The sequence below is a fragment of the Caretta caretta genome, chromosome 1, assembly GCF_965140235.1.
Source record: "Caretta caretta isolate rCarCar2 chromosome 1, rCarCar1.hap1, whole genome shotgun sequence".
Classification (NCBI taxonomy): domain Eukaryota; kingdom Metazoa; phylum Chordata; order Testudines; family Cheloniidae; genus Caretta; species Caretta caretta.
The window spans coordinates 157,428,214-157,456,187 of record NC_134206.1 but is presented as its reverse complement, the minus strand read 5'-3'; the positions used below and the strand labels follow the sequence as shown (position 1 = coordinate 157,456,187).

At 40.9% G+C, this 27,974-nt stretch overlaps 1 protein-coding gene across 1 annotated transcript; it reads left to right on the top strand.

The window, feature by feature from the left end:
- Positions 1–50: 50 nt before the first annotated feature.
- On the top strand, positions 51–27,974 carry PWP2 (PWP2 small subunit processome component). Its single transcript, XM_048865089.2, has 21 exons — positions 51–191; positions 955–1,067; positions 2,391–2,485; positions 2,865–2,964; positions 3,620–3,763; positions 4,381–4,516; positions 4,973–5,199; positions 6,334–6,477; positions 8,151–8,221; positions 9,381–9,517; positions 11,399–11,547; positions 12,901–13,048; positions 14,594–14,744; positions 16,543–16,723; positions 17,957–18,104; positions 19,165–19,273; positions 20,107–20,172; positions 20,835–21,053; positions 23,277–23,427; positions 26,261–26,335; positions 26,497–27,974. The coding sequence occupies exons 1-21, from the start codon at positions 174–176 to the stop codon at positions 26,645–26,647; spliced, it is 2,733 nt and encodes a 910-aa protein (XP_048721046.1). The 5' UTR covers positions 51–173; the 3' UTR covers positions 26,648–27,974.

Genomic DNA, 27,974 nt, shown 5'->3' with positions numbered 1-27,974 from the left:
TGGAGCTGCGGTGGCTTTTTGCCCCTCCCGGACGCCAGGGGGCGCTTGTGGGGTGGGCCGCCTCCCTTGAGTGACCCGGAAGTGAGGGAGCCTGCGGCGCGAGGGGCCGCACGCGCTTTCGGCCTGCAGGGAGACGCGGAGCCGCTGGCGCCAGCGCGAGCCCCGCCGCGGGGATGAAGTTCGCTTACAGGGTAAGGGGCTGGCGCGCGTGTCACCGGCACAGCCGGAGCCCCCCCCCCCTCCCCGGGTGGTGCTCTCTGGGCCCTGCCCCTGAGCCGCCCCTGCACACCTCCCCCCCCCCCCCCCCCCCGCCGCAGCCTGGGACCCTGCCCCAGAGTCCTCCCCCCATATCCTGCCCTGGGAACCCCCCCTGGATCCCTCGCCCTGCCCCTCCTACGCACCCCCAGTGCCCCCTGCAGAGCCCTAAGCACCCCCCCCCCACACACACACACATATCCTGAGTCGCTGGGATCCCCCTTCACTGCCCCCCATACACATCCCACACACATCCCACCCTGTGCTCCTTGCAGAGTCCCAAAGCTGCCCCCTCAAACACCCTGAATCCGTGGCATCTCCCCATGAATTCTCCCTATACTGCCCCCCATACACCTCCTACCGTGTTCCCTGCAGAGCACCCCCTCCCCCCCGCACACACGCACACCTTGGAGTCCCTGGGAACAGCCCATCCCTTGTTGCAAGGATCGCTCTACACTGTGCGCCCCCCCCCCCCATGCATTCTTCCCTGGTTTGCCCCAATGCTCCCCACGCACTTGCTCTGAGCGCTTAATGACTGTTCCTTCTTTACCTCTCTGAACCCCTGCCTGCTCCTCCAGCACATTGAACTCCCCCTTTGGGGATTGTAACCACCCCACCCTGATCTTTAAGCATCCCTTCCCTGGAATGCGCCTTCCTGTTGAGCCCCCAGTAAGAGCACCCTCTCCTTTCTCTCCCAAGTTCTCTAACTTGCTGGGCACTGTTTATCGGCGTGGGAACCTGCATTTCACCGCAGATGGTAACTGCGTCATCAGCCCCATCGGGAACAGAGTCACCGTCTTTGACCTGAAAAAGTAAGTGACCTGGGCTTGCACAGTGCCTCTCCTGCTAACTGATGCAATAGTCCAGTTGGAGTATGTATAAATCACATATCTTCATTTTAGCTCCTGAAAGGCTGGCACAGAACTGGGGCTGGCGATGCTGGATAGTGAAATATTTGGATATGACTATAGCGATGGGCATGGGATAAATGGTAGGAAAGCTGTCCTAGTCTAGTGGACAGGGTAGGGTTCTGGACTAAGATTTGGGGGACCTGGGTTCAGTTCTTGGCTCAACCACTGATCTGCATCTTTGAGCAAGTCACGAAATCAACTTGTGCCTCTGTAAAATAGTTTTCTCTATTTCCGTGTGGTGTTATAAAATTCATTAAAGACTGAGAGGCACACAGATGAGGTCTGTATAAGGAGCTCAGCAGATGATAGTATGAGAACCTGAATAGAACAGAATTAGTGTGTGGCAAGTTAATCACTGACAAGGAAGTAGAAGATTTTGCTTAGTGCACAGGCACTGCAGGCTTCCAAAATAAGTGTGTATAATAGTCTTCTCAAATAAAAAGTATCTTGGTGAGAGGAGGGGGAACAATCTGCCTGATACAGAGGTTTCTGGAATGATTAGCATTCTCAAACACCACCACTCCCTTACAGTAGTTTTAAAAAAAAAAAGTCAAGCCTATAGAATAGGCTGCCAGGAGATATCAGAGAATGCATATTTCATGTGTAGAGCCCTACGCGGATACAAAATTTGTATCTGCGTCTGATCTGCAAACATGGTCTGGATATAAAGCGAATATCTGCAGATTTGCAGGGCTCTGTTGTAAAATTTGGATCCACGGATGTGAATATTCACATATTTGCAGGGCTCTATTTATATGTGTGGATCGATGAGAAGAGTAGCTGTACAAATGAAAGTATTATAAAACAATGAGTAAAGACAATCAATAGTATCAATGTGCATTTGATGTGTATGGTATCCCTGTGCAGTTCTGTTGTGCTTTTTTTTTACTCTGTGGGAAATGAGGGTCTTGGTGTCCCTGATCTCTACTTTTAACCTTCCTATCTTTAAAAGTCTTCATTGTGGCCATCATGCTGCAGAGCACTTGGCAGCATGCCATTCAGTGCCACTTCTTATTCATCTACAGGGGTTATTGTTGAGCAGCGTGAAGTAATTTCAGAGTTTATGCACCCTGTTTCTGTACCACTCCCAGCCCATGCTGACCCTGCACTAGAAATCAAGGCCTAGTCCTCTGAAAATGAAAAGCATTAGTATATTATGAAGTCATTAGAGCACTGTTACGCTGCTGTGGTTAATGTTGTTTTATTGGTTTTCTTTTCCTCTAGTAATAAGTCAGAAACATTACCATTGGCAACACGGCACAATATCACATGTGTGGGGCTCTCTCCAGATGGAAGTCTTGCCATATTAGTTGATGAAGGTATTTGGGGTTTTTTTTATTCCTAAAGGTGTGTCAGAGAACTACAGTTTGCAGAAGACAGTCCACTTTATTAAACATGATAATATTTACCCATAACTAGCCACATTTGACTAAAACTTAATTCTGAAAACATAAATTTCTTCCTCAGAATTTTCAAAGTTGTTGTTGAACCATAATGTGGCTTCTTTAATTTTGTTCAGTTTTACTATGTTAATATTTTAAAATGGTGTTATATTGAGAAGTGTGTACTACACCTCTCCCCCCCGCCCCCCCCCCCCCCAAAAAAAAGATGTCTGGCTTAAAAAGAAATAAATCTATATACCTAGTTTCTTCAGAGTGTCGAGCTGTTTCAGTAATCCTTTTCCTTCCTTCCTTACAGAGGGAGCTGCCTTGCTTGTCAATTTGATCAGTAAATCTGTAATACATCAATTCCATTTTCAGAAGCCAGTGCACTGTGTCTGCTTTTCCCCAGATGGCAGGTAAACAGGAACTTAAAAAACAACAACTTTAAAGTGTAGGTAATGAAAGCTGTAGTTAATTAAAAACAGGCCAGTCAAGGAAACTTTACTCTGACTTCATAATGAACTTCCCCATGGGAAAATTCAAGTTCATTGGTGCACAGGTACCTAAGAGATGCACATAGTGACGCTGCGGAGGTTGAAGTCAAGGTTTTGCATTGTAGGATCTTGAGTGATGTTGGAGATGTATGAGACTTATTTATATAGGGGCAGACTCTGCCCCTCTAAGTGGTCAAAAGCTGAGGGTAAAGGTATGTTGAAAAAGGATATCTTAACTACGGACATTTCCTTGCTTTTAACACTTTGTTTTCCTTGAGCAATCTTAATTGATTTTAATGAAAAATTTTCTTTCTGGAAGTAATACACAAACTCTATTTATACATATACACACATTTACTGGAGTGGGGGGTGCTGTATACGCAGGTGATGTATTTTACATGACAGGACTTTGTCTTTACCAGTGTAGCAATAGTACATATTTATCCTTTCATCACACAAGAAATATCCCTTTCTAATATTATTTTGTTTTGTTGTATTTTTCTTGTTTCTGGCATGGAAGGACTGGTTGCTCCTTCGGTTTTCTGTATAAATTTGCTCTTCATTTTCTGTGTGATAGGAAATTTGTGATTACAAAGGACAATGTTGCTCTTATGTACCATGCCCCTGGGAAGAAGCGAGAATTTAATGCCTTTGTTCTGGACAAAACTTACTATGGTCCCTATGATGAAACAACGTGTATTGACTGGACTGATGATTCAAAGTAAGTAGTTACAAAAGTCAGTGGGACTTGTGCTCCTTGCTCCCTTGCAAATCCCACTTTATTGCTCTTTATTGCAAGATGTTCTTGCAAATCCCACTTTATTGTTAATTTGGTGTTCATTATTAAGGATAGTATATATGTTGGATCCTGAAATTTTGCTCCAATAGAAATTTCATTTGTGTTTGTGCACTGTAGTTCAGTCTCCAAATTCTCAAGTCTTTCATTGGCTTTGAAGGCTCCCTTTGATTTCTCAATTTCTCAGTGTATGTTCTTAAATTTATTCACAATTAATGGTTGTTTTTTTTTTTTTAAAGCTGCCTGAGTACGTATGCATAGAATATAGCCACATTTTGGGCAGCAGTAGGGTACAACTGTCCCTTAAAATGGGTCTCCATCTCCCCAGAGGGGGAATGATCCTTACGGAGTGAGTGTAGTTGGCTGTCTCTGCCTATTCAATGCTTGGCATCCCTGCTAAGACTATCAGTTGTTGTGTGAACATCTGTCCAGTACGAATCACCTATTGAATATCTGTACCTCTCTGTTAAAATGGGGTCCACACAGTGCAAAAATTTGTGAACCCATGCTCTGATCTAACTTCCCCTTTATTTTCTTTATAGGTGTTTTGCAGTCGGTAGCAAGGACATGTCAACATGGGTGTTTGGAGCTGAGCGATGGGTTAACCTGATCTATTACTCTCTGGGAGGGCATAAAGATGCAATCGTAGCCTGCTTCTTTGAAGAGAATAGTCTAGATGTATGTAAGCAAGCCCACTGCTTATTTGAATATTCACATTAAAATTGGCCCAGCATTTTTCCATCTGTAGATAACCATACTGAATTTCTATTGCATTGATATTCCAATGAAGTGTTCATAGAAATTACTGGTGGAAAATACCTGTCAGGCTATTTAATGTCCTGTAATTCAAACATGATTTGCCAAATTGTCTTTAGACTTTGTCGAAATGTTTTCCTCTGTCTTCAGAGTAAATCTTACAATTTTCATGATAAATGAATTTTCTAAGCCAAATGTGTAGGGGCCCTAAAATAATGCTTTATAGTGGAAGCTGGTTACAACCTTAATTATCGAGTAAGTATTGCGACTCCCTAATCCAGTTTTTGGAGGGCTGGTATGCTGTTTAATTCAGCAGATTATGGAACCATAAGGCTGTATGATGGTCATGATAGGTGTGTGTGTGTGTTTATACTCCAGCTGTACACAATTAGCCAGGACGGGGCTCTGTGTGTGTGGCAGTGTGATACAGGCCTGGATGGTCTGAAGCCCAGGCCTCCCAAGGACAGAGCTGAAAATAAGAATGAATCAATGAAAGACCTGGGTGAAGAGTTTATTGAACAGCACAAGGGTGAGGAGATTCATGGCAAAGCCACTACAAATGAACAAGAAAGGAGAGACAAAGTGAAATATTCACGTGCTGCAAAGTAGGTGATCTTTCAACGATAACAGGGATATATATAGATAGATATAACAGGCATAGTGGGGATTCATTGCAATGGGCTCTGCTCACTTTATATTAATATACCTTGTCTTACTTGAAGCTAGTGGACAACGCTACCCAGCTTTCAGTCATTAAACCCTATTATAATTGCCTTCAATAAAACACATTTCTGTCGTACCCTGAGCATGTGAATAGTGATTTATGCAGTTGGTGAGTAAATAGAAGATTTTCCTCCATCTGCCAAGGATTAAATCAATGTTCTTGGTTTTTTGATGACACAAAAGATTACTATCAAAAGTTAAAAACGTAGGAAATGTAATGAGGTCCAGGGCACGCCATCTGCAGCGGCACTGATAGATGCTTAGTTTCTGCTACTGTGGAGCTATATTTCTGTGAGAAAAGATGGGTTGACATCAAAATACTGAATTGTGGCTCTGTGACGTTAACTTCTATAGAAGATAGGTATCTTTAAGATGACATCAGCAGTTTGGGTTACCTTTCTGAAGGAGTGCCACATTTCCAAATGAGACATTTTATTTATTGAGTACATAGTCTTAGAGTATAAGGAAACTTTAAATGGAATATACAATTGTTGGATAACATTCACACATACATTTATTTGACCCTGAGAATGCCATCAAATACGACACCGTAAGAGCTACAGCTACAAAATATAAACCTCAGTACCAAGAGTGCAGTATTTATGATTCCAGTGCTTTAGTTACTCATTTAGAATCATCTTAAAGAATACAGGGATAATAACCACTTATTTTATAGAAACCACAGATGTTGGTGTTAGGTGACCAAAAGAAAATCCACAGTTTAATTCCTCTGAGGTTAACCTTAAGTGTCTTTCATTGTGTATAGTCGTGTGCAATGTCTGCTAAATTATGTTAGTGTAACAGCTGTAAATTAGTGTCCATGGTGGGAGGAGTGGTTCAGCTAGAGCAATAAAGCAAAATGTAAATCATAAGCAACTTGGAGAACTGCTGTGTTTTAGTTTGTTTGTTGTGGTAGCACCTCCAACATACTTGCCTTATCTTGAATTGTCATTGTAAAAGTACACCTGTCAGTCATCTTCACATTGCTTTTTTGGTTTATTTTCTTTGGCATATAGGTACTTTTTCAACAAAGAAGGAGATTTTAATAACCTGACATCTGCAGCTTATCACAAGAAAACGCACCTTCTAGTCACTGGTTTTGCTTCTGGAATTTTTCACCTACATGAGCTTCCAGAGTTCAACCTCATCCATTCCTTAAGGTTTGTTTAATTGTACAAGCCCTAGAGTGGGTCATTGTGTCTAATGCTGAAGGAAGAATGTCATGGTGTGAAAGTCTTGAACAGTCCACTGGGTGTTGTAATTGGCATTTCAGTCATGAGTTGGAATTGTGAAGCCACACTGATTTGAATAGGAGCATTAATGTCTGATAGATTAAATAAAACTATTTAATTCCACTTCATTGCTTTATTAGAGAGGGGCATGATTTGAACCAGGAACTCCTCTGAGTTCTAATCCAAGCCTTGACACACCCTCTTTATGGTTTTGGCCAAGTCACTGAACAGCTAGGTCAGTTTTTGTTTGTATAAAATGAGAATATTACTTACCCCACAAGGGTATTAATAAATAGCATTTCTAAAGTGCTTTTAAGACAAAAAAGATATAGCAGATGAATATTATTATTATATTTTGATGGTTGCTATGTAGCATGGCGTGTTAAACTTAAAAAGGGGATGTGTAAAGAATGAATGCACATTGTCCATTTACAACAAAGTAGATCTTTCTAGAATATGGCAAATTTTAATCTTGTACCGCAAAGTAGCTCCTTGCTCGAGTTCATAGTTGCTTTTTTAAAATACAAATTTATACTCTCTTTACCCTGGACTATATTTTTTGTTCCTTCTATCCCATAAGAAGTCTGAAAAGTATCTGAAGAAATTACAGCTCCACAGCTAGCTCCAGGCTATCTATCCTTTGATAAATTGAAGTTTATTGAATTGAAATGGTGGAAATTTGTAAAACTGATCAGCATTTAAGCACTGTGGCAGTGGTTTTTGTCTGTGGTGAAATACATTTAACAATTTTAAAAACCACACACAAATTTCTGTACAAATCACTTCAAATCCACACTCGTTTTAAAAAAAAAAATTGGATGGGATTAGGAAGAGTGTATTGATTTAATTGTAGGTCATTTTGTATTGAAATACATTTACACTCTAATCTTGAAATAATACTTAACACTTGTACATCATTTTACTTCTTCAGAATGTTGTGCAGACATTAAGTGGGAAAGAATTGAGAGATGAGAGTGATGTGCACAAATATTGTGAAGGAAGAAATACTGTGTGTTCCTGCTAGCTCAGTCTGTGGAATTGTATTACTGGGACTACAATACCTATGGCTCTCTGATGCCATTCAATTAGCACAGTGATGGGCATGTATTGGGACATAGTTGGCTGTGTCCTGTATATTGAGTGGGGTCAGAGAACACTTCTAGCTACTGCTTCCTTGACTCTTAGGATCAAATTTGCCACTAGTATAAGTGGACCCAACTCCAGTGACTACAGTAGAATTTGTCCTCTTGTGCTAATGGGAACTTTGGCTCTCATGATCAAAAATATGTGGTGCATTTTCAGTTTAACATAACATTAAATGTGAAACTCTCATTGCATCTTTTGCATTACTGTGAAAGTGGCTCCATATGTCCTTGATCCAAAAGCCTGGGCTGGCCTAACTTATTCCAATGCTGACTAGGCAGTGTATTTTTGCTGGTTTCCTTTAGATTTATTAGAGGATATGTGTTCATTATTTCTGATTTCATAGGAATGTGAAAATCAAAGGACTTGTTTGAATAGAGGAAATCAAAACCCAGTTTCTCAAATTACATTGTTCCTTTAATCCTCAATTTACGTATTTCTTGGCATTTTTCACTTAGTATTTCAGACCAGAGGATTGCGACTATTTCTATCAACTGCACTGGTGACTGGATTGCTTTTGGATGTTCAGGTTTGTAGTTCAAGGGTTGCCTTTCTAAGGCAATATGTTGCAGGTCTGCAGGTGTGAGTGAGTCAGGCAGGACCCCTACATTTTAAAGTTTTATTTGTTGTTTTATAGGCCCATCACCATACTATCAGAGTATGTCACATAGATTAATGATTTTGGGCTTATAAAATCCCTCTGATGTAGGGAAATAATATTTCACAAATGAGAAAACTGAAACACGTAGATTAAGTGGTTTGCCCGAAGTCATGAAATCTGTGGCAGATCTTGGAATAGAACCTAAATGTCTTGATTCCTAGTCCAGTTCCTGACTGCTAAGACTATCCTCCTTCTAAAGGGAGTATATTGTGGCACCAGCCTGAGCATAGGTTATATTTTACCTTTATTCTGGGTTACCTTTCTTCCTGTGTGCATCTCTCTTCACCGATATAAATGTCTTCCTTTGCTATAAGTTATGGCTGGATGGATGCACCAGCTAACCTCCTCCAACTCTGAGCTGCAAGGCTAGTCCATAACCAACCGCCATGCAAGCTGAACCCTTCCCCACTCTCAACAGATGTCTCTCTCTTAGAACCCTTCTCGAGTCCATGGAATTGAGTGAAAGACATTTGATATTCCATGCAGTAACTCCTTGGCCAGACCAATAAGAACCTTAGTTTGGCTGCTTTTGGTAGACATTAGCTCTCCTGTGTTTCAGTAATGTTGAGATATAGTTCTGATTCACTTAAAAAAGGCAAGATTAAAAAAAAAAATTTCACGGGAAAGACCAATTTCAAGCTTGTGTGTTTTTATTTTTATTTTATTTTTTCTCTTTCTAGTAATTTTTTTTTAATGGTTTTCCTCCATCTTTTTTTGGCTGCTCATCAGGACACATCTGTCTTCTGCCAGTGACAGTAGCAGTATTGGCTTGGCAAAGCAATAAGAATGCTAAGTCAAAGTAACAACTGCTGACGTTTGCAGAAAGTCTGTCACCTTTGATCTTGAAATCAACCACTGTGCATTCTCTTAGGGTGGATGCATACATAACACAGGCTATCTGTATGCACACGATTTTTTTATAAATGGGAAGGATGTTGTATGCAAGTATGGTATGTAGCCTGTATATGATGGGCCCCATCACTGAGTCGGAATTACATATCTATCCTCTCCTCTATTGTGTTTACAGGTCTGGGTCAGCTGCTGGTGTGGGAATGGCAAAGTGAGTCTTACGTGCTGAAGCAGCAGGGCCATTTCAACAGTATGGTCTCATTGGCATATTCTCCAGATGGGCAATACTTAGTTACTGGAGGGGATGATGGGAAAGTAAGTCAGTCAGTTATTAAAAACTCTTGGCTCACAAAAGTATAGCAAGTGGTACAAGTCTGAATACACTATAGAGAGCACTGTTACTGTAACTGACAAATCCTTTTTCATAATTTTAAAAATAATGTTTTTGGCCACAATGCCTGTAAATATGTTTTGGAAGCTAGGAGCAATTTACTTTCCCACTGCCTCTACATTCTGGTTTGTTATTGTAGGGATGTTCTTGTGGGATGTGCTTGCATTACTTACAGTTTCTAGCAGTTAAGAATTTGATTTGGAACAGTTGCAGATGCAATGCAGCATAAAGAAAAAAGTAGGCCAAAGTGTGGGCTTGATAGTAGTGTCCCTAATACCTGTCCACATTAACACGCTAGCAGAGATGGTGGATTAATGGTGTATTAGTACAGACGACCCTCAATTATCCAAAATTGTGAAACATCCACCATGCCATTCTAACAGTTGGGGTTTACCAGTCTCAGAATAAATCCAAAATAAGTTTTATAAAAAGATATGATTCCTAAACAATTTTCTCAGATGTACCACTGCAGATAGTTGCTGTTTACAAGAAAAATGAAAGTGTCTCGTAGTTGAGACTTGTATTGAAGCTGTAGATTAGAGAGAGAGAGCCAGGCTTTGGATTTTGAAAGGGGCCATTGTCTTTTCTAATTATGGTCTGGAGACTTAACAGTTTATATATCTGAAATATAGACATTTTTCTCCCACTCTGAAATTTGGGGCTGGGAAAGAAAAATAGCCCCACTGCTGCCAATCAAATTTAGAACTGACTGGAAATGGGAATTCATATTCTGTGGGAAATTACAAAACTTGAAAAATGAGAAAATTAATTCTGAAACATAATGAAAAATCAAATTTCCCACAGAATGGAAGTTCTGAAATTTTCCTTAGAAAAAGTCAAAACGACGATTTGATCTTTTCAAAAAGTATCTTACGCTGCCTGCAGAGCTGGGCTTCCCTGGCCTAGGAGCCCCAGCTCCAGGGTAACTCTCACCCTGTTGGGGAACAGGGAAGCCATGGAGCTGGGAACAGTTTTCCAACAGAAAATTGAAATTTTCTTGCAAAATTGAAATCTGTGGAAAATTTAGTTTTTGTGTAAAGTGAATTCTCTGTCCGAAAATCATTCCAATGGAAAATTTTCAACCAGCTTTAATCAGATGTTCACCTTGCATGTGTTTCACTGAGATTTTACAAATAAAAGGCCTGATCCTGCATTGTTCCCTCCCAAACAGAACTCCCACTGGCTGAATTGGGAGTGATGTCTGAGTGAGTAAGGCATGCAGAATTGGGCTTTCAGAATGAAATAATGAAGCTATGCTGGAGCATTCTACAAGAAGGATGTGGAAAAATTAGAGTCCAGCGGAGGGCAACAAAAATGATTAGGGGGCTGGAGCACATGACTTATGAGGAGAGGCTGAGGGAACTGGGATTGTTTAGTCTGCGGAAGAGAAGAATGAGGGGGGATTTGATAGCTGCTTTCAACTACCTGAAAGGGGGTTCCAAAGAGGATGGCTCTAGACTGTTCTCAGTGGTAGCAGATGACAAAACAAGGAGTAATGGTGTCAAGTTGCAGTGGGGGAGGTTTAGGTTGGATATTAGGAAAACCTTTTTCACTAGGAGTGTGGTGAAACACTGGAATGCGTTACCTAGGGAGGTGGTGGAATCTCCTTCCTTTTGAGGTTTTTAAGATCAGGCTTGACAAAGGCCTGGCTGGGATGATTTAATTGGGGATTGGTCCTGCTTTGAGCAGGGGGTTGGACTAGATGACCTCCTGAGGTCCCTTCCAACCCTGATATTCTATGATTCATTGGGGTGTGAGTTTATGATACAGGAATTCTTAGAGGGCTTTTCTTACTACTTTTGCAGGTGAAAGTTTGGAACACCAGTAGCAGCTTTTGCTTTGTCACTTTTATGGAGCATACCAGCAGCATCTCTGCTGTAACTTTTACCTCCACCGGTTATGTCATTCTGAGTGCTTCCCTGGATGGAACAGTGCGAGCCTTTGATCTTCACAGGTAAATCCTCTTTAAGCCTTAGTGCGTCACTCAGTTTTGTCCAAAGATTATCAGGATCTTGTGTTTTCATTCCTAGTCTCTAAATACAATATACTGCCAACCACAGTCCCCAGCAGTCATAAAACCTTCTCACTCTTCAAATCTTAGTGCTGTTTTATAGGTTTAAAGTGAGTTTATCAGATTTTGACTAATAAGTGAAAACAGATATTGTGAAGCAGTAGGGTAGGGAGTCTGAATTAGCTAGCCAGCACGCCTGGTGGTTGATGGAGAGGTGCAGTATTGAATTGTTTTAGATCCTCATTCTGCATCTGGAATGGATCATTTCTGATGGTTTTTTAAAACTTGATTAGTCTGTATTTTTTGCATCATCAAGCATCTTTGGATACAAAGAAAACTATTATTTCCATAGGCTATGCCAACACTACACAATTATGGGCTGTTGTTCCTTTATCCTTGTGCCTCAAAGCACCCTTCTGTGCATAAGAGACTCTGTCTGAGACTGGATCTAGGTGCAGTGATTTGGCCACCACAATTGTTACCTAGAGGCTAACAGTTCAGTAAGAGAATCCATAATCTCTGGCTTCAAAAATCAGTTAACTGATAAAGACATGTGTCTAAAGGAACATCTCCACTAGTTCACTCAGTAAAGGAAACTAATAAAACATATGGGCATAGATGTTGCCTATCATTCAGCAGAAGGTATGTGTACAGGGACACATGCAAGCTACTCCATCATTCACAAGATAGATGTGTGTATATTAAAAAAAAAAAAGAACAAGCATCTTCAAAGATGAACATGAATATTTTTTGGAGATTAAAAAATAGCATCTTCACAAATTGTCCAGCTTTTGCTGGACAGGAGTCCCTGAGCCAGTCTTGAACTCATTCATAGTGAACAAGTCATACGTAACTCCACTGGTTGAGCAAAAATGTCTTTTTTTGGATGTCTATTTTAATTTCTGTGTGTAGTAACTTTGCAAAGTATATTCCAGATTTAAATTCTTACACGTCTTGGTTTAAAATGCTATTTTAAAAAATATATAAAATATTAAAATGTGAAATACTTTAATTTTTGTAACATAATTTTTGGGAGGAGGGATAGCTCAGTGGTTTGAGTATTGGCCTGCTAAACTCAGGGTTGTCAGTTCAATCCTTGAGGGGGCCATTTAGGGATCTGGGGCAAAAATTGGGGACTGGTCCTGCTTTGAGCAGGGGGTTGGACTAGATGACCTCCTGAGGTCCCTTCCAACCCTGATATTCTGTGATTCTATGATGTTCTTAATGCTTTTTAATTGTTTAGACCTATACAAATATATATATTTTTAAATCATGTTTGCATATTGTTTACAACAGATACCGCAATTTCCGCACCTTCACTTCTCCACGACCAGCCCAGTTCTCTTGCTTAGCGGTGGACTCCAGCGGTGAGATTATTTCAGCTGGTTCCCAGGACTCGTTTGACATATTTGTCTGGTCAATGCAGAGTGGCAGACTGTTAGATGTAAGGAACTGAGATTGTTCTAGATCACTCACAATTAACATAGAAAGCACTCTGGTTATGTTAAGTATCTTTTAGGTTAGTTAACCCTGTCTGAGGGTTATGTGTTGTGGAGGAGATGCAGCTATATGTATAAACCCACATTAGCCTTTTCTCTCTCTCTCCCCCCCGGCAATCTATAACTTGGTATCTCTGGACCATGCTACATTTGTGTCTGTGGGGAAAGGGTTAGTTTTCAGCATTCTTGAGTGGCTGACTGTAAGAGCAAACTAGGAAAAGCCTACTGGACTTTTCTTGCTGTTGAGTGAGCACAGCTAGTGCATAAATGACTTCTTATTGAAGGGAAAGAGGGAAGATGTATACAGCCAGAAAGAGGGCTGATAGACTGACTACATTAAAGTGTGGTACCTTGCAGAATGGTTAGACTGAACACAACACTAGCAGTTGAGAACCTCTCTCCTCTCCATGCCCACCATCACCTCTTTGGACAAGAACTCAGCCTGTGTTGTCCACTTCATTATGACATAGAAGTTGTAGGAAGAATCTCAAGACTAAAATACAGCCTGAGGACATTCTTGCTACAGTGCAGAACTGGACCATACTCTGCTCACAGCAGGCTGGGAGCAATAGAAGTGAAGAAGCTTGTGGTTTTCATGAAAAAGTTTGAGGTTAAATTCCCCACTGTGGCTTAAAAATTCTGGATTCTTCTCAGAGGTGTGTTACTTATGGAAAGACATGACTGTGAAAGGGGCATGGTCACCACCTCCATGCCTTTCACTTGCTTACTGGACAAAGGTATGGCCACGCCTTAAACATCCACACTAATGTGAAAGCAAACTAGGTGAAAAAACCCAGTTGACTGACTGCGGAGTAGCTTATTGAGCGCAAGTCAGTAATGATAGCAGATGAATTTTGTTGGGAGAGAAGTGAATGGAAGTCCTGTATTCCAGTATTGCCTCTTTTTCAGACACCTGTTTCTGCAGCTGCGGGTTTAAAAAAAGAAAGTGAAATGAATTTCCTTTCCTAATTGGAATGAATGTAAATGTGAAACCACAGATGTGCTCGTAGAGTATTTTTTATATTTTTATTGCTTACCTTTCAATCAGAATTGCAACAGGGACTTCGATTCGGAAAACAGCAAATGGTGAAATGGTTTCAGAAGCAGGCCAGCCTTAATCTCCAGAGAGATGATCTACTTATCAATTCCTCTGGCTAGTTAGTTATACATTTAAAAAAAAAATCCATTATATTTCTGAATTCTAAGTTGATCGTCTTTCACCAGAGGAAACAAAATCACAAGTATTACGGAATTCTGTTACCTAGTTTCTATTTCCTGTTCTTTAAGATCCAAAGGAAGTCCTTTCCCATCTCTGTACACAGGAATGTACGTGCATAACATCCCTTGCATTGAAAAAATAATATACTCCTAAATATATGTAGTAAGGGTATCCACAGCTAGTAGACATAATCACAGTTTTTGCCACATGTTTATATGTTGAACTCAGTTTCATTTAATTATTCCATATTATTTTTTTCTTACTCCATTAGGTCTTATCAGGCCATGAAGGTCCCATCAGTAGTCTGTGTTTTAACCCAATGAAGAGTATCTTAGCTAGTGCCTCTTGGGATAAAACGGTCAGACTCTGGGATATGTTTGATAGCTGGAGAACCAAGGAGACACTAACACTGAACTCAGATGGTAAATTTCATTTCATTCTGTCTAACCTGTCATATAGAGGCAGTTATGTATGAACTTAGGTATTGTTCCATCAAAAATATATTGAGAATATCTGTAGTTGATGAGGTCAGTCGGTCAACATTTATTCCTGGGGTAATTCTGTGCCACTGTGCGCATGCAGAATTCATGTCCCGTGCAGATTTCTTTGTTTCCCCGCAGAAAAATGACTTTCTGATGGGGAAGCAAAGGGAAGATGCAAGATCGGTCATGCACCCCTCCCTAGCAGTATGGGTGCGTTGTTTTGGGCACCTGAAGCAGCCAGCGGAGAGGTAACTGCCGGGGTGGAGGCTGGGGACACCCCACCGGGTGCCAAGTCAGTCCATCCGCCAATCCCTGTGTATCCGGATGCCCCCATGCTCAGACCTGCCCCCCCCCCCCCCACACACACACGCTGAGCCTCACCCTCCACACCCAGAGCCCCCTGCTGAGCCCTGGCACCCAGCCCATGGCTCCTACCCTGAGCTGGGCTCAGCTGCTAGTCTTTACTGGGCTGGGGTGGATAAGGAGTGCACTTCCCTTGCACGGAGTGGCTGGGTCAGACACCCCCAGAAACCTCTGGCTCTGCACACCCTCCCCCCCACTTCCTGCCCCCATCTCTCCTCAGCTGTGGGGGGAAGGAGTCACTGTATGGGGAGCTGCTCCCCGATCTGCCCAACCCGCGTGCATCTGAAACCTCGCCCCACCCCTGCATCCAGACCACCCCCAGTTGAGCCCCACCACCCTGCACCCAGACTTCTCCATGCACTCGAACCCCCACCCCTATGAGCCCCATCCCCCCTGCACCTGGATCCCTACCCCACTGAACCTCAACCAGCTATACCGAAACTCCCTTTCCTCTAGCACCCGGACCCATGCCGAGCCCCAACTAATTTCACCTGGACCTACCTGCAGAGTCCCATTGCCCCTTCACCCGGAACCCCCCAATGAGCCCTGTGCATCCAGATCCCCCGCACCCCGATTGCCCCACCTTGATCTCCCGCACACTAAGCCTCTCCATACTTTGATCCATTGCATTGAAGCCTGGGTTGAGCCTGCCTGCCCACACCTGGTGCGCCTGGTGCGGGGCTGCTAACCCTGGTGAGTTGCTTCACTTGCTACTCCTGAGGGAATTTTGCACCAAAAAATTAAAAATTCTGCTCACAATATTTTAAAATTCTGCAAATTTTATTTGTCAGTAAATAAATGTGAAGACTCCAGTGTGGCAGTAGGAAGCACAGACCACTGGCTGCACAAAGTGGAAGATCACCCTGCAGCCCAACCCCTCCCCCACCGGACACAGACCTCTGGGGCGGGTCTGGCCCTTGCGCTGGGTCAGGTGCAGCCTCACTGCCGAGTGCATGTCTGGGGGGTGGGGGTCCTGCAAGGTGATCTCCCACCTTTGTGCAGCCAGTGGTCTGTGCTCCCTACTGCCTTGCTGGAGCCTCCACACTTATTTATTGACAAATACAATTTTCAGCATTTTAAAATACTGTGAACAGAATTTTAAATTTTTTTGGTGCAGAATTCCTTCAGGAGTAAGCATTTTATTTGCCAGTTTCAGCCTGTAGTTTTCATTGCTGCTGTTTCATAGTATTTGGAAACCGTCAATAGCTCAAAAAGCCTTTGGTGCTAGCTACCTGGGTTTTCGTCATCTTAACATTGTGTTTTGTTATAAAAATGGGAATGTGTACCCTCTTATTCTCCATCTTGCGTAGAAGAGTCCAGAAAAAATGTGTTAAGACTGAAGTACATTTTTATTCATCAACCAAATTCTCTGCAGTTCTTGTTGTTGCTTTCCGCCCTGATGGCAATGAGCTTGCAGTTGCTACCCTGGATGGACAGATAACTTTCTGGGATCATGAAAATACAGTGCAGACTGGATCAATTGAAGGAAGACACGACCTTCAGATGGGAAGAAAAGAGTTGGACAAAATAACAGCCAAACAAGCTGCTAAGTCAAAGTATGTAAAATGTTCATGTAGCAATGACAAGAAATGCAACCCTTTTTGTGAGGGTTTCAGAATTTAGCTGACATCTGAATATCTTGATTCTGAGATTGTTTAAATAACTTGAATATCTTCTGACTCAAGTGTGCTGTCCATTCATTCTAGACTTTTTTTTTTTTTTTTTGGTACCTTCATCACAGCTCAGAGTCACTCATACATCAAATCCTGAGCATCTGTTCTTTCTCCTAAACTTGATTCATTTATACCATATTCAGTCTTTCATGTCATGCTGTGCATCATTTATCAGTGACAGTAAAAGGCATACACAGTTACAGTTTTGTGAGTAGCTGATATGTAGGTGATTCATTTCAGAAGATGTAATCTGAGATATCCTGCTGGTTTTATTATCCAGGCAGTATAAATTTTTATAAATGCATTATTAACAATCAACTTTAAAAAAATCTCTCAAACAATGAGCACAGCTGGTATGGAATGCCTTTGTTAAGAAATCTTTCCTTTTATCCCCTCACCCCAAAAAATTGAGGCAATAACTCTTTGAAAATTATATAACTTTCAGTTGTGAACACCAGTCAGCTGCTGTCTTCAAAATAGAGCTCATCATTTAATAGTAATTTTTTTTTCTGGCTCTTCTGAATGATTTTAATTGCAGATAAGACAGGTATGAAGACCTTTGGGAAGAAAGTAAACCTTTTGTAGTGGATATTTGTCTCATATGTGGCTTACTGCTCACTTATGTTAATGCACATCCATCCCGTAAAGCCTAGTTGCAGGAGTGTATGGTACTGATGGGGTGTTAAACCAAGGCTGGTTTGTCTTCCCTCTAAGGGAGGTTCAAGCCCAGAGGGATTGCAAAATTGCATGTCTGAGAGGAAAGAAAAGTGTGCTTGATGGAAAAGCCTGCGAGAATTGTTTTGCTGTTGACGTGACATGGCTGTATTACAAGTGGAGTAGTACAAACATTAAATAATCCTCACAACACTCTGTGAGGTAGGGAAGTACGCCAACAAATCTGTTGAAATCTACATTGTGATAATTCACAATAAAGAATTTGAGAAGTACTCAGTCATGTCAAAACTATTCTGTACATTAAACATATTAAATTAATGACTGTGGAAGATTAAACTAGAAAAGGTTTTCTTTTATTCAATAGCAATTTTGGTTCATTGTATTGATGTTTGCTCAAAGCTCAGAAGTAGGAGTGAAATTATGCATTATATATTTTTTCAGATCTTTTACTACTCTGTGTTATTCAGCTGATGGCCAGTCTATTCTGGCAGGAGGATTATCAAAGTTTGTCTGTATTTATCATGTGAAGGAACAGATTCTTATGAAGAAATTTGAAATCTCATGTAATCTTTCCTTAGATGCAATGGAAGTAAGTGACTATCTCAGTTTTTGTTTATTTTTTTTAAGACTGTGTTTGTTTTTGGTATAGTGTCTGATAAATGAGGTTTGCATTAGGAATATTTTATTACTTAACTGAGAGTTCATTTTATTGGTACTGAGTAGGAGACAGTCACAGGTGAAATCACCAAAAGAGTGAGTAAAATTGCGTAACTACTGGACTACAAGAAACTCAAAAGGAGCCAAAGTGCTTGGGTCTTGAAAGTGCAAATTTCTTGACAATAATGATAGTAAAGTCAACTTGCAATTACATTGCATTTCAAGAGTGAGAGATTTTAAAATTACTGACAATCTTGTACTGAATAATTTTATTTGCGAACAACATATTTGTGCCAAAGAATGGATGCAGCATGGGAGGGAGGGCCTGGCACAAAACTTCGACTTATGAATGTAATCTGACAGGATTGCCAAATACAAAAGTTTTCAGTTAATTTAAAAGTAACTGCAGTATTGCAGTCTCTTCCATCACTCTTCCCATCTTGCTAGGAGCTCTTAGATCTCAACTTCTCATTCTCCTCACCTTGAATTGTCATGGCCACTCTCTGAGGAGGTCTGACCTGGACTTTCTCTGAAACCCATTTATGAACACTCCTAAATCAAGTAGAGGTTGTTGAAAGGTAAACTGAGGGGCACTCCCTCCCTCATCAATGGCTGAGCATGGACCCCACAGTATTGTAAGCTTCAGTTTCTTCCAGGAGTCAAAGGAGACTCTTGGATGAAAGTACAAAACAATAACCATTAGGCGACTGGGCTAACCCATTAAATGTTTGTGAATTACTCAGTTAATTCTGTTCAGAACTCTATACATCAGAAGACCCCAAACTTTTTACATCGTGCCCCCCTCCGTACCCATGTTGGCCCCCTGCTCCGGGGCCTAGCCGTGCCCCCTGAGTGTTCCTCTGCTCCCTCCCTAGCGGGGAACACCCCACAGTTTGGGGACCTCTGCTATATGTGTATCCTTCAGATATAAGGAAACATGTTATGTTGGAGAGGAGAAGCAATTTTACAAATGGAATATGAATATTTTTCAGGAGTACTTGGATCGTAGGAAAATGACTGAATTTGGCAGCATGGCGCTGATTGATGATGGGGTTGGGGATGAGGATGGTGTTGCCATTGCTCTTCCAGGTGTAAAGAGAGGTAAATTCAGTTCTTAATCCCACTGTTAATAACACTGCTTTTTGCCCTTGGCTCCATGGGATAAAAAAAACCTTCAACCCTGGGTCAGTGTGGGATGGACAAGGGGTGATGCTATTAGACATATCCACCACCCTGCCAAAATTGTTAAAGCTAGTTTGAAAACATTGTGCAGATGTAATAATCAGTGACCTGTTGTTGAATACTTTCTCATAGAGGTTATAGGAAACAGACGCACTGTGGCCTAGTGAGTAGAGCACAAGGCTGGCACTCAGACTGGAGTTCAGTTCCTGGCTCAGCCAGTGACCTGCTTTATGACTTCAGGCAAGTCATTTTCCTCCGTCTGTTTCTCCTCTTACACTTTCTGTCTTGTGACTGGAAGCTCTTCGGGGCAGGGACTGTCTCCGTGTGTGGAGCACAACAGGGCCCCGTTCTCATCTGAGGCTTCTGGAGGCTATTGTAATACAAGATGACTGATTACATTTGAGTGTGTGATGAACATCATGTCCAAAGTAGGAACATGGCACATTGGTATTGCTCATGTTTGAGATCAGAATAACAGGATGATAAGGAAAATAGCAAAGTAACCTATGAGCTGAAAGGAAATCTGATACCTCAGGATTTTTTTTAAGTGATCTGTTGGTATCTATCACCTTACCAATATCTATCATGCTCGCCATACCACCAATCCTGAATCTGTCACACAATGGTTCAGTGTTCCTTTGTCAGATGTGTTTCTGCTGATTCGCCAACAGTAACTCTAGGGTGAGGGTTCAGATCCAGTGTGAATATTTAGTTGGATGTGTTGATGACTTGCTTCTCATTTCTTGTTTCAGGTGACATGAGTTCTCGGCACTTTAAACCAGAGATAAGAGTGACATGCCTTCGTTTCTCTCCTACTGGTGGGTGTTAACTGTAAATGTAGTTTATCAGTAATGTTGAGTCCCGTTTCTCCCCCCCCCACACCCTCCACACGCACACACACGCACACTGCAGAAGGACTGAGCAGTGAGTGAGAACTGGTAGATGTGAGCCTCTAATTTCTGAGTCATTAGTTCAAATTCACCCCAGATTTAGGGTGACATAAAGACATTGTCATTCAGTGACTCTCCAGGGGTTATGTGAAATGAGTTGGTGGCCTCAGTCCAGGCACAGAAAAAACCTCACAGAAACCACTGTTATTAATATTGTCACTTATTGGCCCCCTTATTGGCGTTCTCTGAAGAGGGGCTGATTTCTTGTTCGTAGTGGCGATCCCTCCAGAACACATTACAGTGCTGTGTATTGGGCTTATTGTTGCCTTCGTTGTTCCTGTGTTCTGGATAACCAGAAGATTTAAGTTCATCGTGCTGTGAAGCTGGCACCTTTCACAGACGGTGTTTGATCAATAAAACCATCTATAGTATTGAGAGACCATCTTTTCCCAAATCACTTTAAGCAAGCATGGGAAACAGTCTTCATGTTCATCACCGCTCCCCGGAAAAAAACAAGTGCGTTGTGTTTATATCAACATACCTGTCTTATCTGCAAAATATCAAAATATCAACTGCCACTTCTCTTTTAGGGCGAAGCTGGGCAGCGACCACCACAGAAGGCCTTCTCATCTACTCACTAGACTCCGGACTAATCTTTGATCCATTTGAGTTGGACATTGACATCACACCTAGCAGTGTGCGCAAAGTGCTGAGTCAGAAGGAGTACACCATGGCCATTGTCATGGCCTTCCGGCTGAATGAGAAGAAATTAATTCAGGAGGTCATAGAGACTGTACCGTGTAATGAAGGTAAGCAGGGCTTCCATAAAGTGTAATTAACCTAATTTGAAATCCAGTTGTGTAACCCCCTTTGAGCTGAAGTCTGAGGGCAGAGTGTAGCCTTTAAACTTCCTTTTATTACCAAACATTTTACAATACAGCAAGCCTACTGCATGTTTATGGAAGGCTGTGTTAATTCGGGATACTAGTCATTTCTACCTCAGTACTGATGTGTCAAAAGAGGAAGGGGGAGAGAGTCTTGCAGCTGAAGGTAAGACTGAAAGTCAAGAAATCTGGTTTCTATTTCCTCTCTGCCACTCTCCTTTTTGACCTTGCACAAGTAAGTCCTCTCTTTTCCTCAGGTTTATATCTGTAAAATGGGGATAATGTTCACCTCACAGGGCTCATTTGTGGCTTAATTCCTGGATCACAAAGTACTTTAAGATATTTGAATAGAAATGGCTGTAGAAGTCATTGTTCTTATTGTATATAATAAAAAAGGCACATTTCACTACTATACATTACAGTGCATACATACTGCTAATTAATCATCACTTATTTGGGGGCATAATTTTCCTGAACCAAAAAGCTTAAAATGTAACTTCATAAACATAGGAACAGGAGACTGAACGTTGTCAAATAAAAATGTCATAAAGTAAATATAGCTTATGTGCTGATATTTTTATGTAGAGAATGAGGTGTGGCAAGGAAGGAAGAAGACTGTAGAGTACAGAAGTCAGTGGTCAAATGATGCAGATTTTTTGCGTTGGTGTAGGAGAGTGGATGCTTGGCACATCCAGAAAGTAATACTGTTCCAGGTGTGAGGAGCAGCATAGAAAAAGGCAGAAAGGCAAGAATGGGAGGAAGCGACACGGGTGAGCAAGGCGGGGTGGGTGGTGATCAGAAAAGTAGGCAGGAGGCAAAGCCTTAGGGCTGAGGATAAGGAGTTGGAATTTTAGGTAGAAAGGTGCATAAGATACATAAGATAGATGTATCCAATGAAGTGAGCTGTAGCTCACGAAAGCTTATGCTCAAATAAATTGGTTAGTCTCTACGGTGCCACAAGTACTCCTTTTCTTTTTATAAGATGGAAAAGGAATTCAGGGAAGGAGGTAGTAGGGAGGAATGTGGTGGTGGTAGAAGAAGAAGGCTATTATATCTGTTTTATGTTGGATAGAGGGGAGAGTCGGGAAGGCTGGAGAGAATCCAATCTAGGTGGGGGAGAACCATGCTGTGAACCAGGGTTTTGGCAATAGGGACTGAGAGGAATGGTAGGATTTTAGAATTGTTATACTTAAGCCATGGAACTCACTGCAGTGACGTATCAGAGAGTCCAGGGGCTTGTGGGGAATTCAAAAAGGGGATTAGACATTTAGAAGGATGATGAGAAAATTCAGAGTTACATTAGATGGGATTTTTATTTGGAAGGGTTATAAATAAGGCTACAATTTTGGCATGGGTCTTTTTATTAAAGTCATGGACAGGATGCAGGAAATAATGAATCATGGAAATGCACACACAGTAATCCAGTAACGAAGCCCAAGGCCTGCCACCCGGGGCTGAAGCCAAAGAACTCTGACATCTCTTAAAATCATGGAAGCCGCAACCTCCATGACAGAAGCATAGCCTTAGTTATAAATCCTCATGCTTCAGGGCATTGTCATCTACTGACAGACAGAGGTTACGAAGAAACTTCTTTTGTGGGAGGGTTATTCTAGTACCTTCCTCTGAAGCATCCTATACTGGCCAATGTTGGGAACAGGAACACTCAATGAGATGGAGCACTGGTCTGATCTGCTATGGCAGTTACTATAAAGTGAGAAGCAGCAAGATTTTGCCAGAGCCTGGATGTGCAGAGAGAGGGAAAGGGTGGAGTGAAGGTAGTTGAAGTTTTAATAGGAAATAAATGTCATGGCAGACCCTGTAGCTCACGAAAGCTCATGCTCAAATAAATTGGTTAGTCTCTAAGGTGCCACAAGTACTCCTTTCCTGTTTTAGTGGTAGATAGGAGGATCTTGCTTTTAAGTGCTGTGGAGGTTGGAAGATTCAGAGGGGAGTAACTTACTTTCTGAAGGACTGGCGAGTGATAATCACAATATGGCAGATTACCTCCTGTCCAGTGATGCAGAATAGTAGAACTGGGATAGTCTCTGAAAGGGCGTCTCCTCAATTTTCCTTCCCTTTCCTCACACCCCATAATTCCAGTTGAAAGCTTGATGGGTTGTTTTTGTTGTTTTTGTTTTTTAAAAACAGTTGACGTTGTCTGCTCATCGCTCCCAGAGCTGTATGTGGAAAAGGTGCTGGAGTTTCTAGCCTCTGCCTTTGAGACATCTCGTCACTTGGAATTCTATCTTACTTGGGCTCAGCGGTTGCTGATGCTACATGGACAGAAGTTAAAAACAAGGTGAGTGGACTTGAAAATCAAAACACAGAAAATTTGACATTTTTAGGCTAAAGTTTAAAATATTTGAGAGACAGTTAAGAGGCTTCCAGCAACTATCTTTGAGATTCTGTATTGAAACATACAGCCCAATTAAAGTTACTTGATTATTAAAAAAAGAAAAGGAGTACTTGTGGCAACTTAGAGACTAACCAATTTATTTGAGCATAAGCTTTCGTGAGCTACAGCTCACTTCATCGGATGCATACTGTGGAAAATGCAGAAGATGTTTTTATACAAACAAACCATGAAAAAATGGGTGTTTATCACTACAAAAGGTTTTCTCTCCCCCCACCCTACTCTCCTGCTGGTAATAGCTTATCTAAAGTGATCACTCTCCTTACAATGACAGGTTTCAGAGTAATAGCCGTGTTAGTCTGTATTCGCAAAAAGAAAAGGAGTACTTGTGGCACCTTAGAGACTAACCAATTTATTCGAAGTTTTTTTGTTAAAGGATAGTCAACTTCAAAAACAGACTCCAACGAGAGACTGCTGAATTGGAATTAATTTGCAAATTGGATACAATTAACTTAGGCTTGAATAGAGACTGGGAATGGTTGAGTCATTATAAAAAGTAACCTATTTCCCCTTTTTTATTAATCCCCCCCCACCCCCCCTACGTTCTTGTTAAACCCTGGATTTGTGCTGGAAATGGCCCACCTTGATTAACATACACATTGTAAGGAGAGTGATCACTTTAGATAAGCTATATAAGCTATTACCAGCAGGAGAGTGGGGGGCGGGGAGGGGGGGGAGAGAAAACCTGTTGTAGTGATAAACACCCATTTTTTCATAGTTTGTGTGTATAAAAACATCTTCTGTATTTTCCACAGTATGCATCCGATGACGTGAGCTGTAGCTCACGAAATCATAGAATCATAGAATATCAGGGTTGGAAGGGACCCCAGAAGGTCATCTAGTCCAACCCCCTGCTCAAAGCAGGACCAATTCCCAGTTAAATCATCCCAGCCAGGGCTTTGTCAAGCCTGACCTTAAAAACCTCTAAGGAAGGAGATTCTACCACCTCCCTAGGTGAAAGCTCATGCTCAAATAAATTGGTTAGTCTCTAAGGTGCCACAAGTACTCCTTTTCTTTTTGCGAATACAGACTAACATGGCTGTTACTCTGAAACCTGTTACTTTATTATTATGACTTCCCAATGACCAATGTATGTTGAAATGTGAGTATTTGGGAGACACAACATGAATCCTACAGTAAAGTTGCAGAGGAGGCTCTCCTAGATTGTAGGTAGAACTTTGTTTGAACTTCTAGCTTTAGGTGCTAAATGCATAAAGCTATAAAGAGCTGTAAGAAGACTTGTGGGAACACTGTTCTTAAACAATTATTTACATTTCATGTAATTGACATCCAGTTGGGCAGTGCTTGATACCTAATTATGCTGACTTTGTAGACTTTGCTTATGTTTTTAGTAGGCTGTCAATGACAGTTAACACCTGTGGTTAACTGAAAACAAAATTAACACATTAATCGCATACCTCTGGGTGGGGAGGGAGGCATGGGGGGTGGGTGGGGCTGAAGCCCTTAGCCCCTAGCTCAGTGGTTCTCAAACTTTTGTACTGGTGACCCCTTTCACATAGCAAGCCTCTGAGTGCGACCCCCCGTATAATGTTATAATTTTATATTTATATTAATTTTATATTTAACATTATAAACATTGTTATAATGTTTATAATGTTAAATATATTAAACACTTTTTAATATATTTAACACCATTATAAATGCTGGGGGCAAAGCGAGGTATGGGGTGGAGGCTGACAGCTCGTGACCCCCCATGTAATAACCTCGTGACCCCCTGAGGGGTCCCAACCCCCAGTTTGAGAACCCCTGCCCTAGCCTATATTTGAAAATATAGCGAACCTACAAAAATATTTTTAAAAATGGTATTCTATTATTATTTAATTGTGCAATTAAAACTATGACTAATCGAGTTACATTTTTTTAATCTCGTGCTTAATGGGGATTAATTTTTTTAATCACTTGACAGCCCTAGTTTTTTGGAAAGCAGTGTAATGATTTCTGTATTCTGCATTCCTGCCTAGTTCCTTTCAGGCAATTAGACAAGATATGAGTGTTTCAGCTCAGCATTCTTTTAGAGTTTTTGGGCAATTGGAATGAGGACACTGGGCAAATTAAAAATCTGACCGCTCTTCCCAACTACTATTTGGGAGACACCGTAGACCAGAGGAAGAAGCAATTATGTATTCCTTTCCTTGCTGATGTGGGGTGAAGAATGAGTAGTTATTCACACATCATGCCATCATTTAATGAATCTGAAATGGAAAGGAAGATTGATTCTTTCTTTTGTTTTGTTACAAAGTAGCAGTGGATAGTTTGTGAAGTCCAACTTCCTGCCTTTCTTTCCTGGAATTTATACCTTGAGTCAACTTCTTCTTCATTATAGCAAACAGAATCAACTCTGAAAAGTTGTCATTTGACCTCAGAATGGAACAGTTTCTGGGGCTGATTTCTACATTGGTGCTGGGGAGGGAGAAACATTTGACTAACTCAGCTGAAGCAACATGAGTAATAAATTGCATACATATGTTGTACTGAGCTAAAATTGTACACAGGTTTATTGGTGGACACAGCACAAAGTTACAAGGTCACTTGCTTTTATTCAGTGACATTTTAGATTTAGAACATTGATATGTAAAAATGAGCTAACAATATAACCGTTTGTTTTTTTTTTATTTGAAGAATAATGTTGAAAAAGGATTCTAGAAATCCATGTATAAATACAGGCTACACAGTTAGTTGCTTGCTTTCTCCTTTGTAGGTCAGGGAAGCTGCTGCCCATGATTCAGTTCCTTCAGAAGAGCATCCAACGTCACTTTGAAGATGTTTCTAAACTGTACGTATTGCTGTCCTTTAAATATTTTTAAAACTTAAACCATAATCTTGTACAAAAGCTTAAGGCTATTGAATGTTGAGAGGGAAAATTTGTGTGATGTACTTAGATGAAGCAGAACCTAGCTTTTAACGTTTTTGTATTCTGGTGACTTGTTTTTACAGCTGTGAGTGGAATCGCTATAATATTAAATATGCTTTGGCCATTTCACAACAACGGGGCATGAAACGTCCTGCAGAAACATCAGTGAGTGAAGAGGAGTTGGAGGACTCTAACAGTGATTATCTTATGGAAGAGGCAACCACGCAATCATAAGGACAACGTATTTTCCCTTAATTTTCCTATTCCTTTTTGTTTTTTGGGGACCTACAGAAGCAATCACTTGCACCAGTGGAATTCACTGAGATTAAGTGGCCCTCATAGTGGCTTATTTTGTATATGTTGTGATATAGGCTTGGAGTAATCTGCAAACGTACAGAATCTGGTTCGATTTAGGATAACTAAAGTGTAGTCCATAGAGTCCCTAAAACATGGCTTGTGGCCTTCCTCTTCCCGTAACTGAGGGAGCAAGGACAAAGGTGATCAGTTAGATTTGTATCCGAACTCAAACAAGATACTTGTGTTCATCTGTCAAAAAAGATAAAAGCACAAGTAAACATATTGTTTGTGTGTTTATTTTTGATAAAATTTGTATAAATATACAGGCATTTTAGGCATTGCAAATCACTCTCTGAAGCCTTTGCTGTCACAATATTTCTGTGCCCCTGGATTAAACTCTTTTTTTAGTCATTTTTGTGTGTGTCATTTTTCATTAAATATTTGGAGGGTTGCATATTGACCTCAACTCATTTTAAAATGTTATCCCAGTTGCATTTAATAAAACAATAATAATAATTTGCTAAATTTTAAAATTATCCAAACTTTAAGCTGAATATTACCCAAAAAAAGGAAAAATATTTGAGATAAATGTTTCACCATAGTGTGAACAAATATGTGAGCAAAGATTCTGCGCAGTACAGCATCTGCAAGGAATTTAATTGGTTAATGATCAAGGTATTGTAGTAAAGATTTATGTCCAGAAATTTCCAGCCTGTTGAATGCAACTTATACCACTATGTAACCAAATCAGAAGAACAGTAAATATCTGAATGTTTGTTTCTCTTTTCTTTTTTTCTTTTTAACATGACAGCTGTTTTTTTTTTGTTTGGTTGGTTTTTTTTAAACAGTACAACCAGGGTTCATTAGGATGTCAGATTTTGCAGGTTTGGGTCTCCCAGTTGCTTTAAATGTGAGTTAACATGAGCACCAGTGAATTACTTTTTTGATATTCTGGGTATGGAAAAAACATGCATGTCTCCCATGCAATATATTAAAAGATCTCTATTAGTGAAGAATATCTCACAGATTACGACTGGTTTCAATCACAAGTGATCTTCTATTAAATTCTGTTTTGGTGGGTTTGCTTTCCTCTCTCTTTCTCTCAACACTTGGCAAAAAGTTACTGAAAACTGTTACAGAGAAAATGTGCATCAAAAATGTTTAGATATACAAAAAATCAGTTTGTATGACTCAACTGTATAAAATAAATATTATTGTATACTCTGGTGATCCAAGTAAATAAATATACTAGTGTAAAACTGTT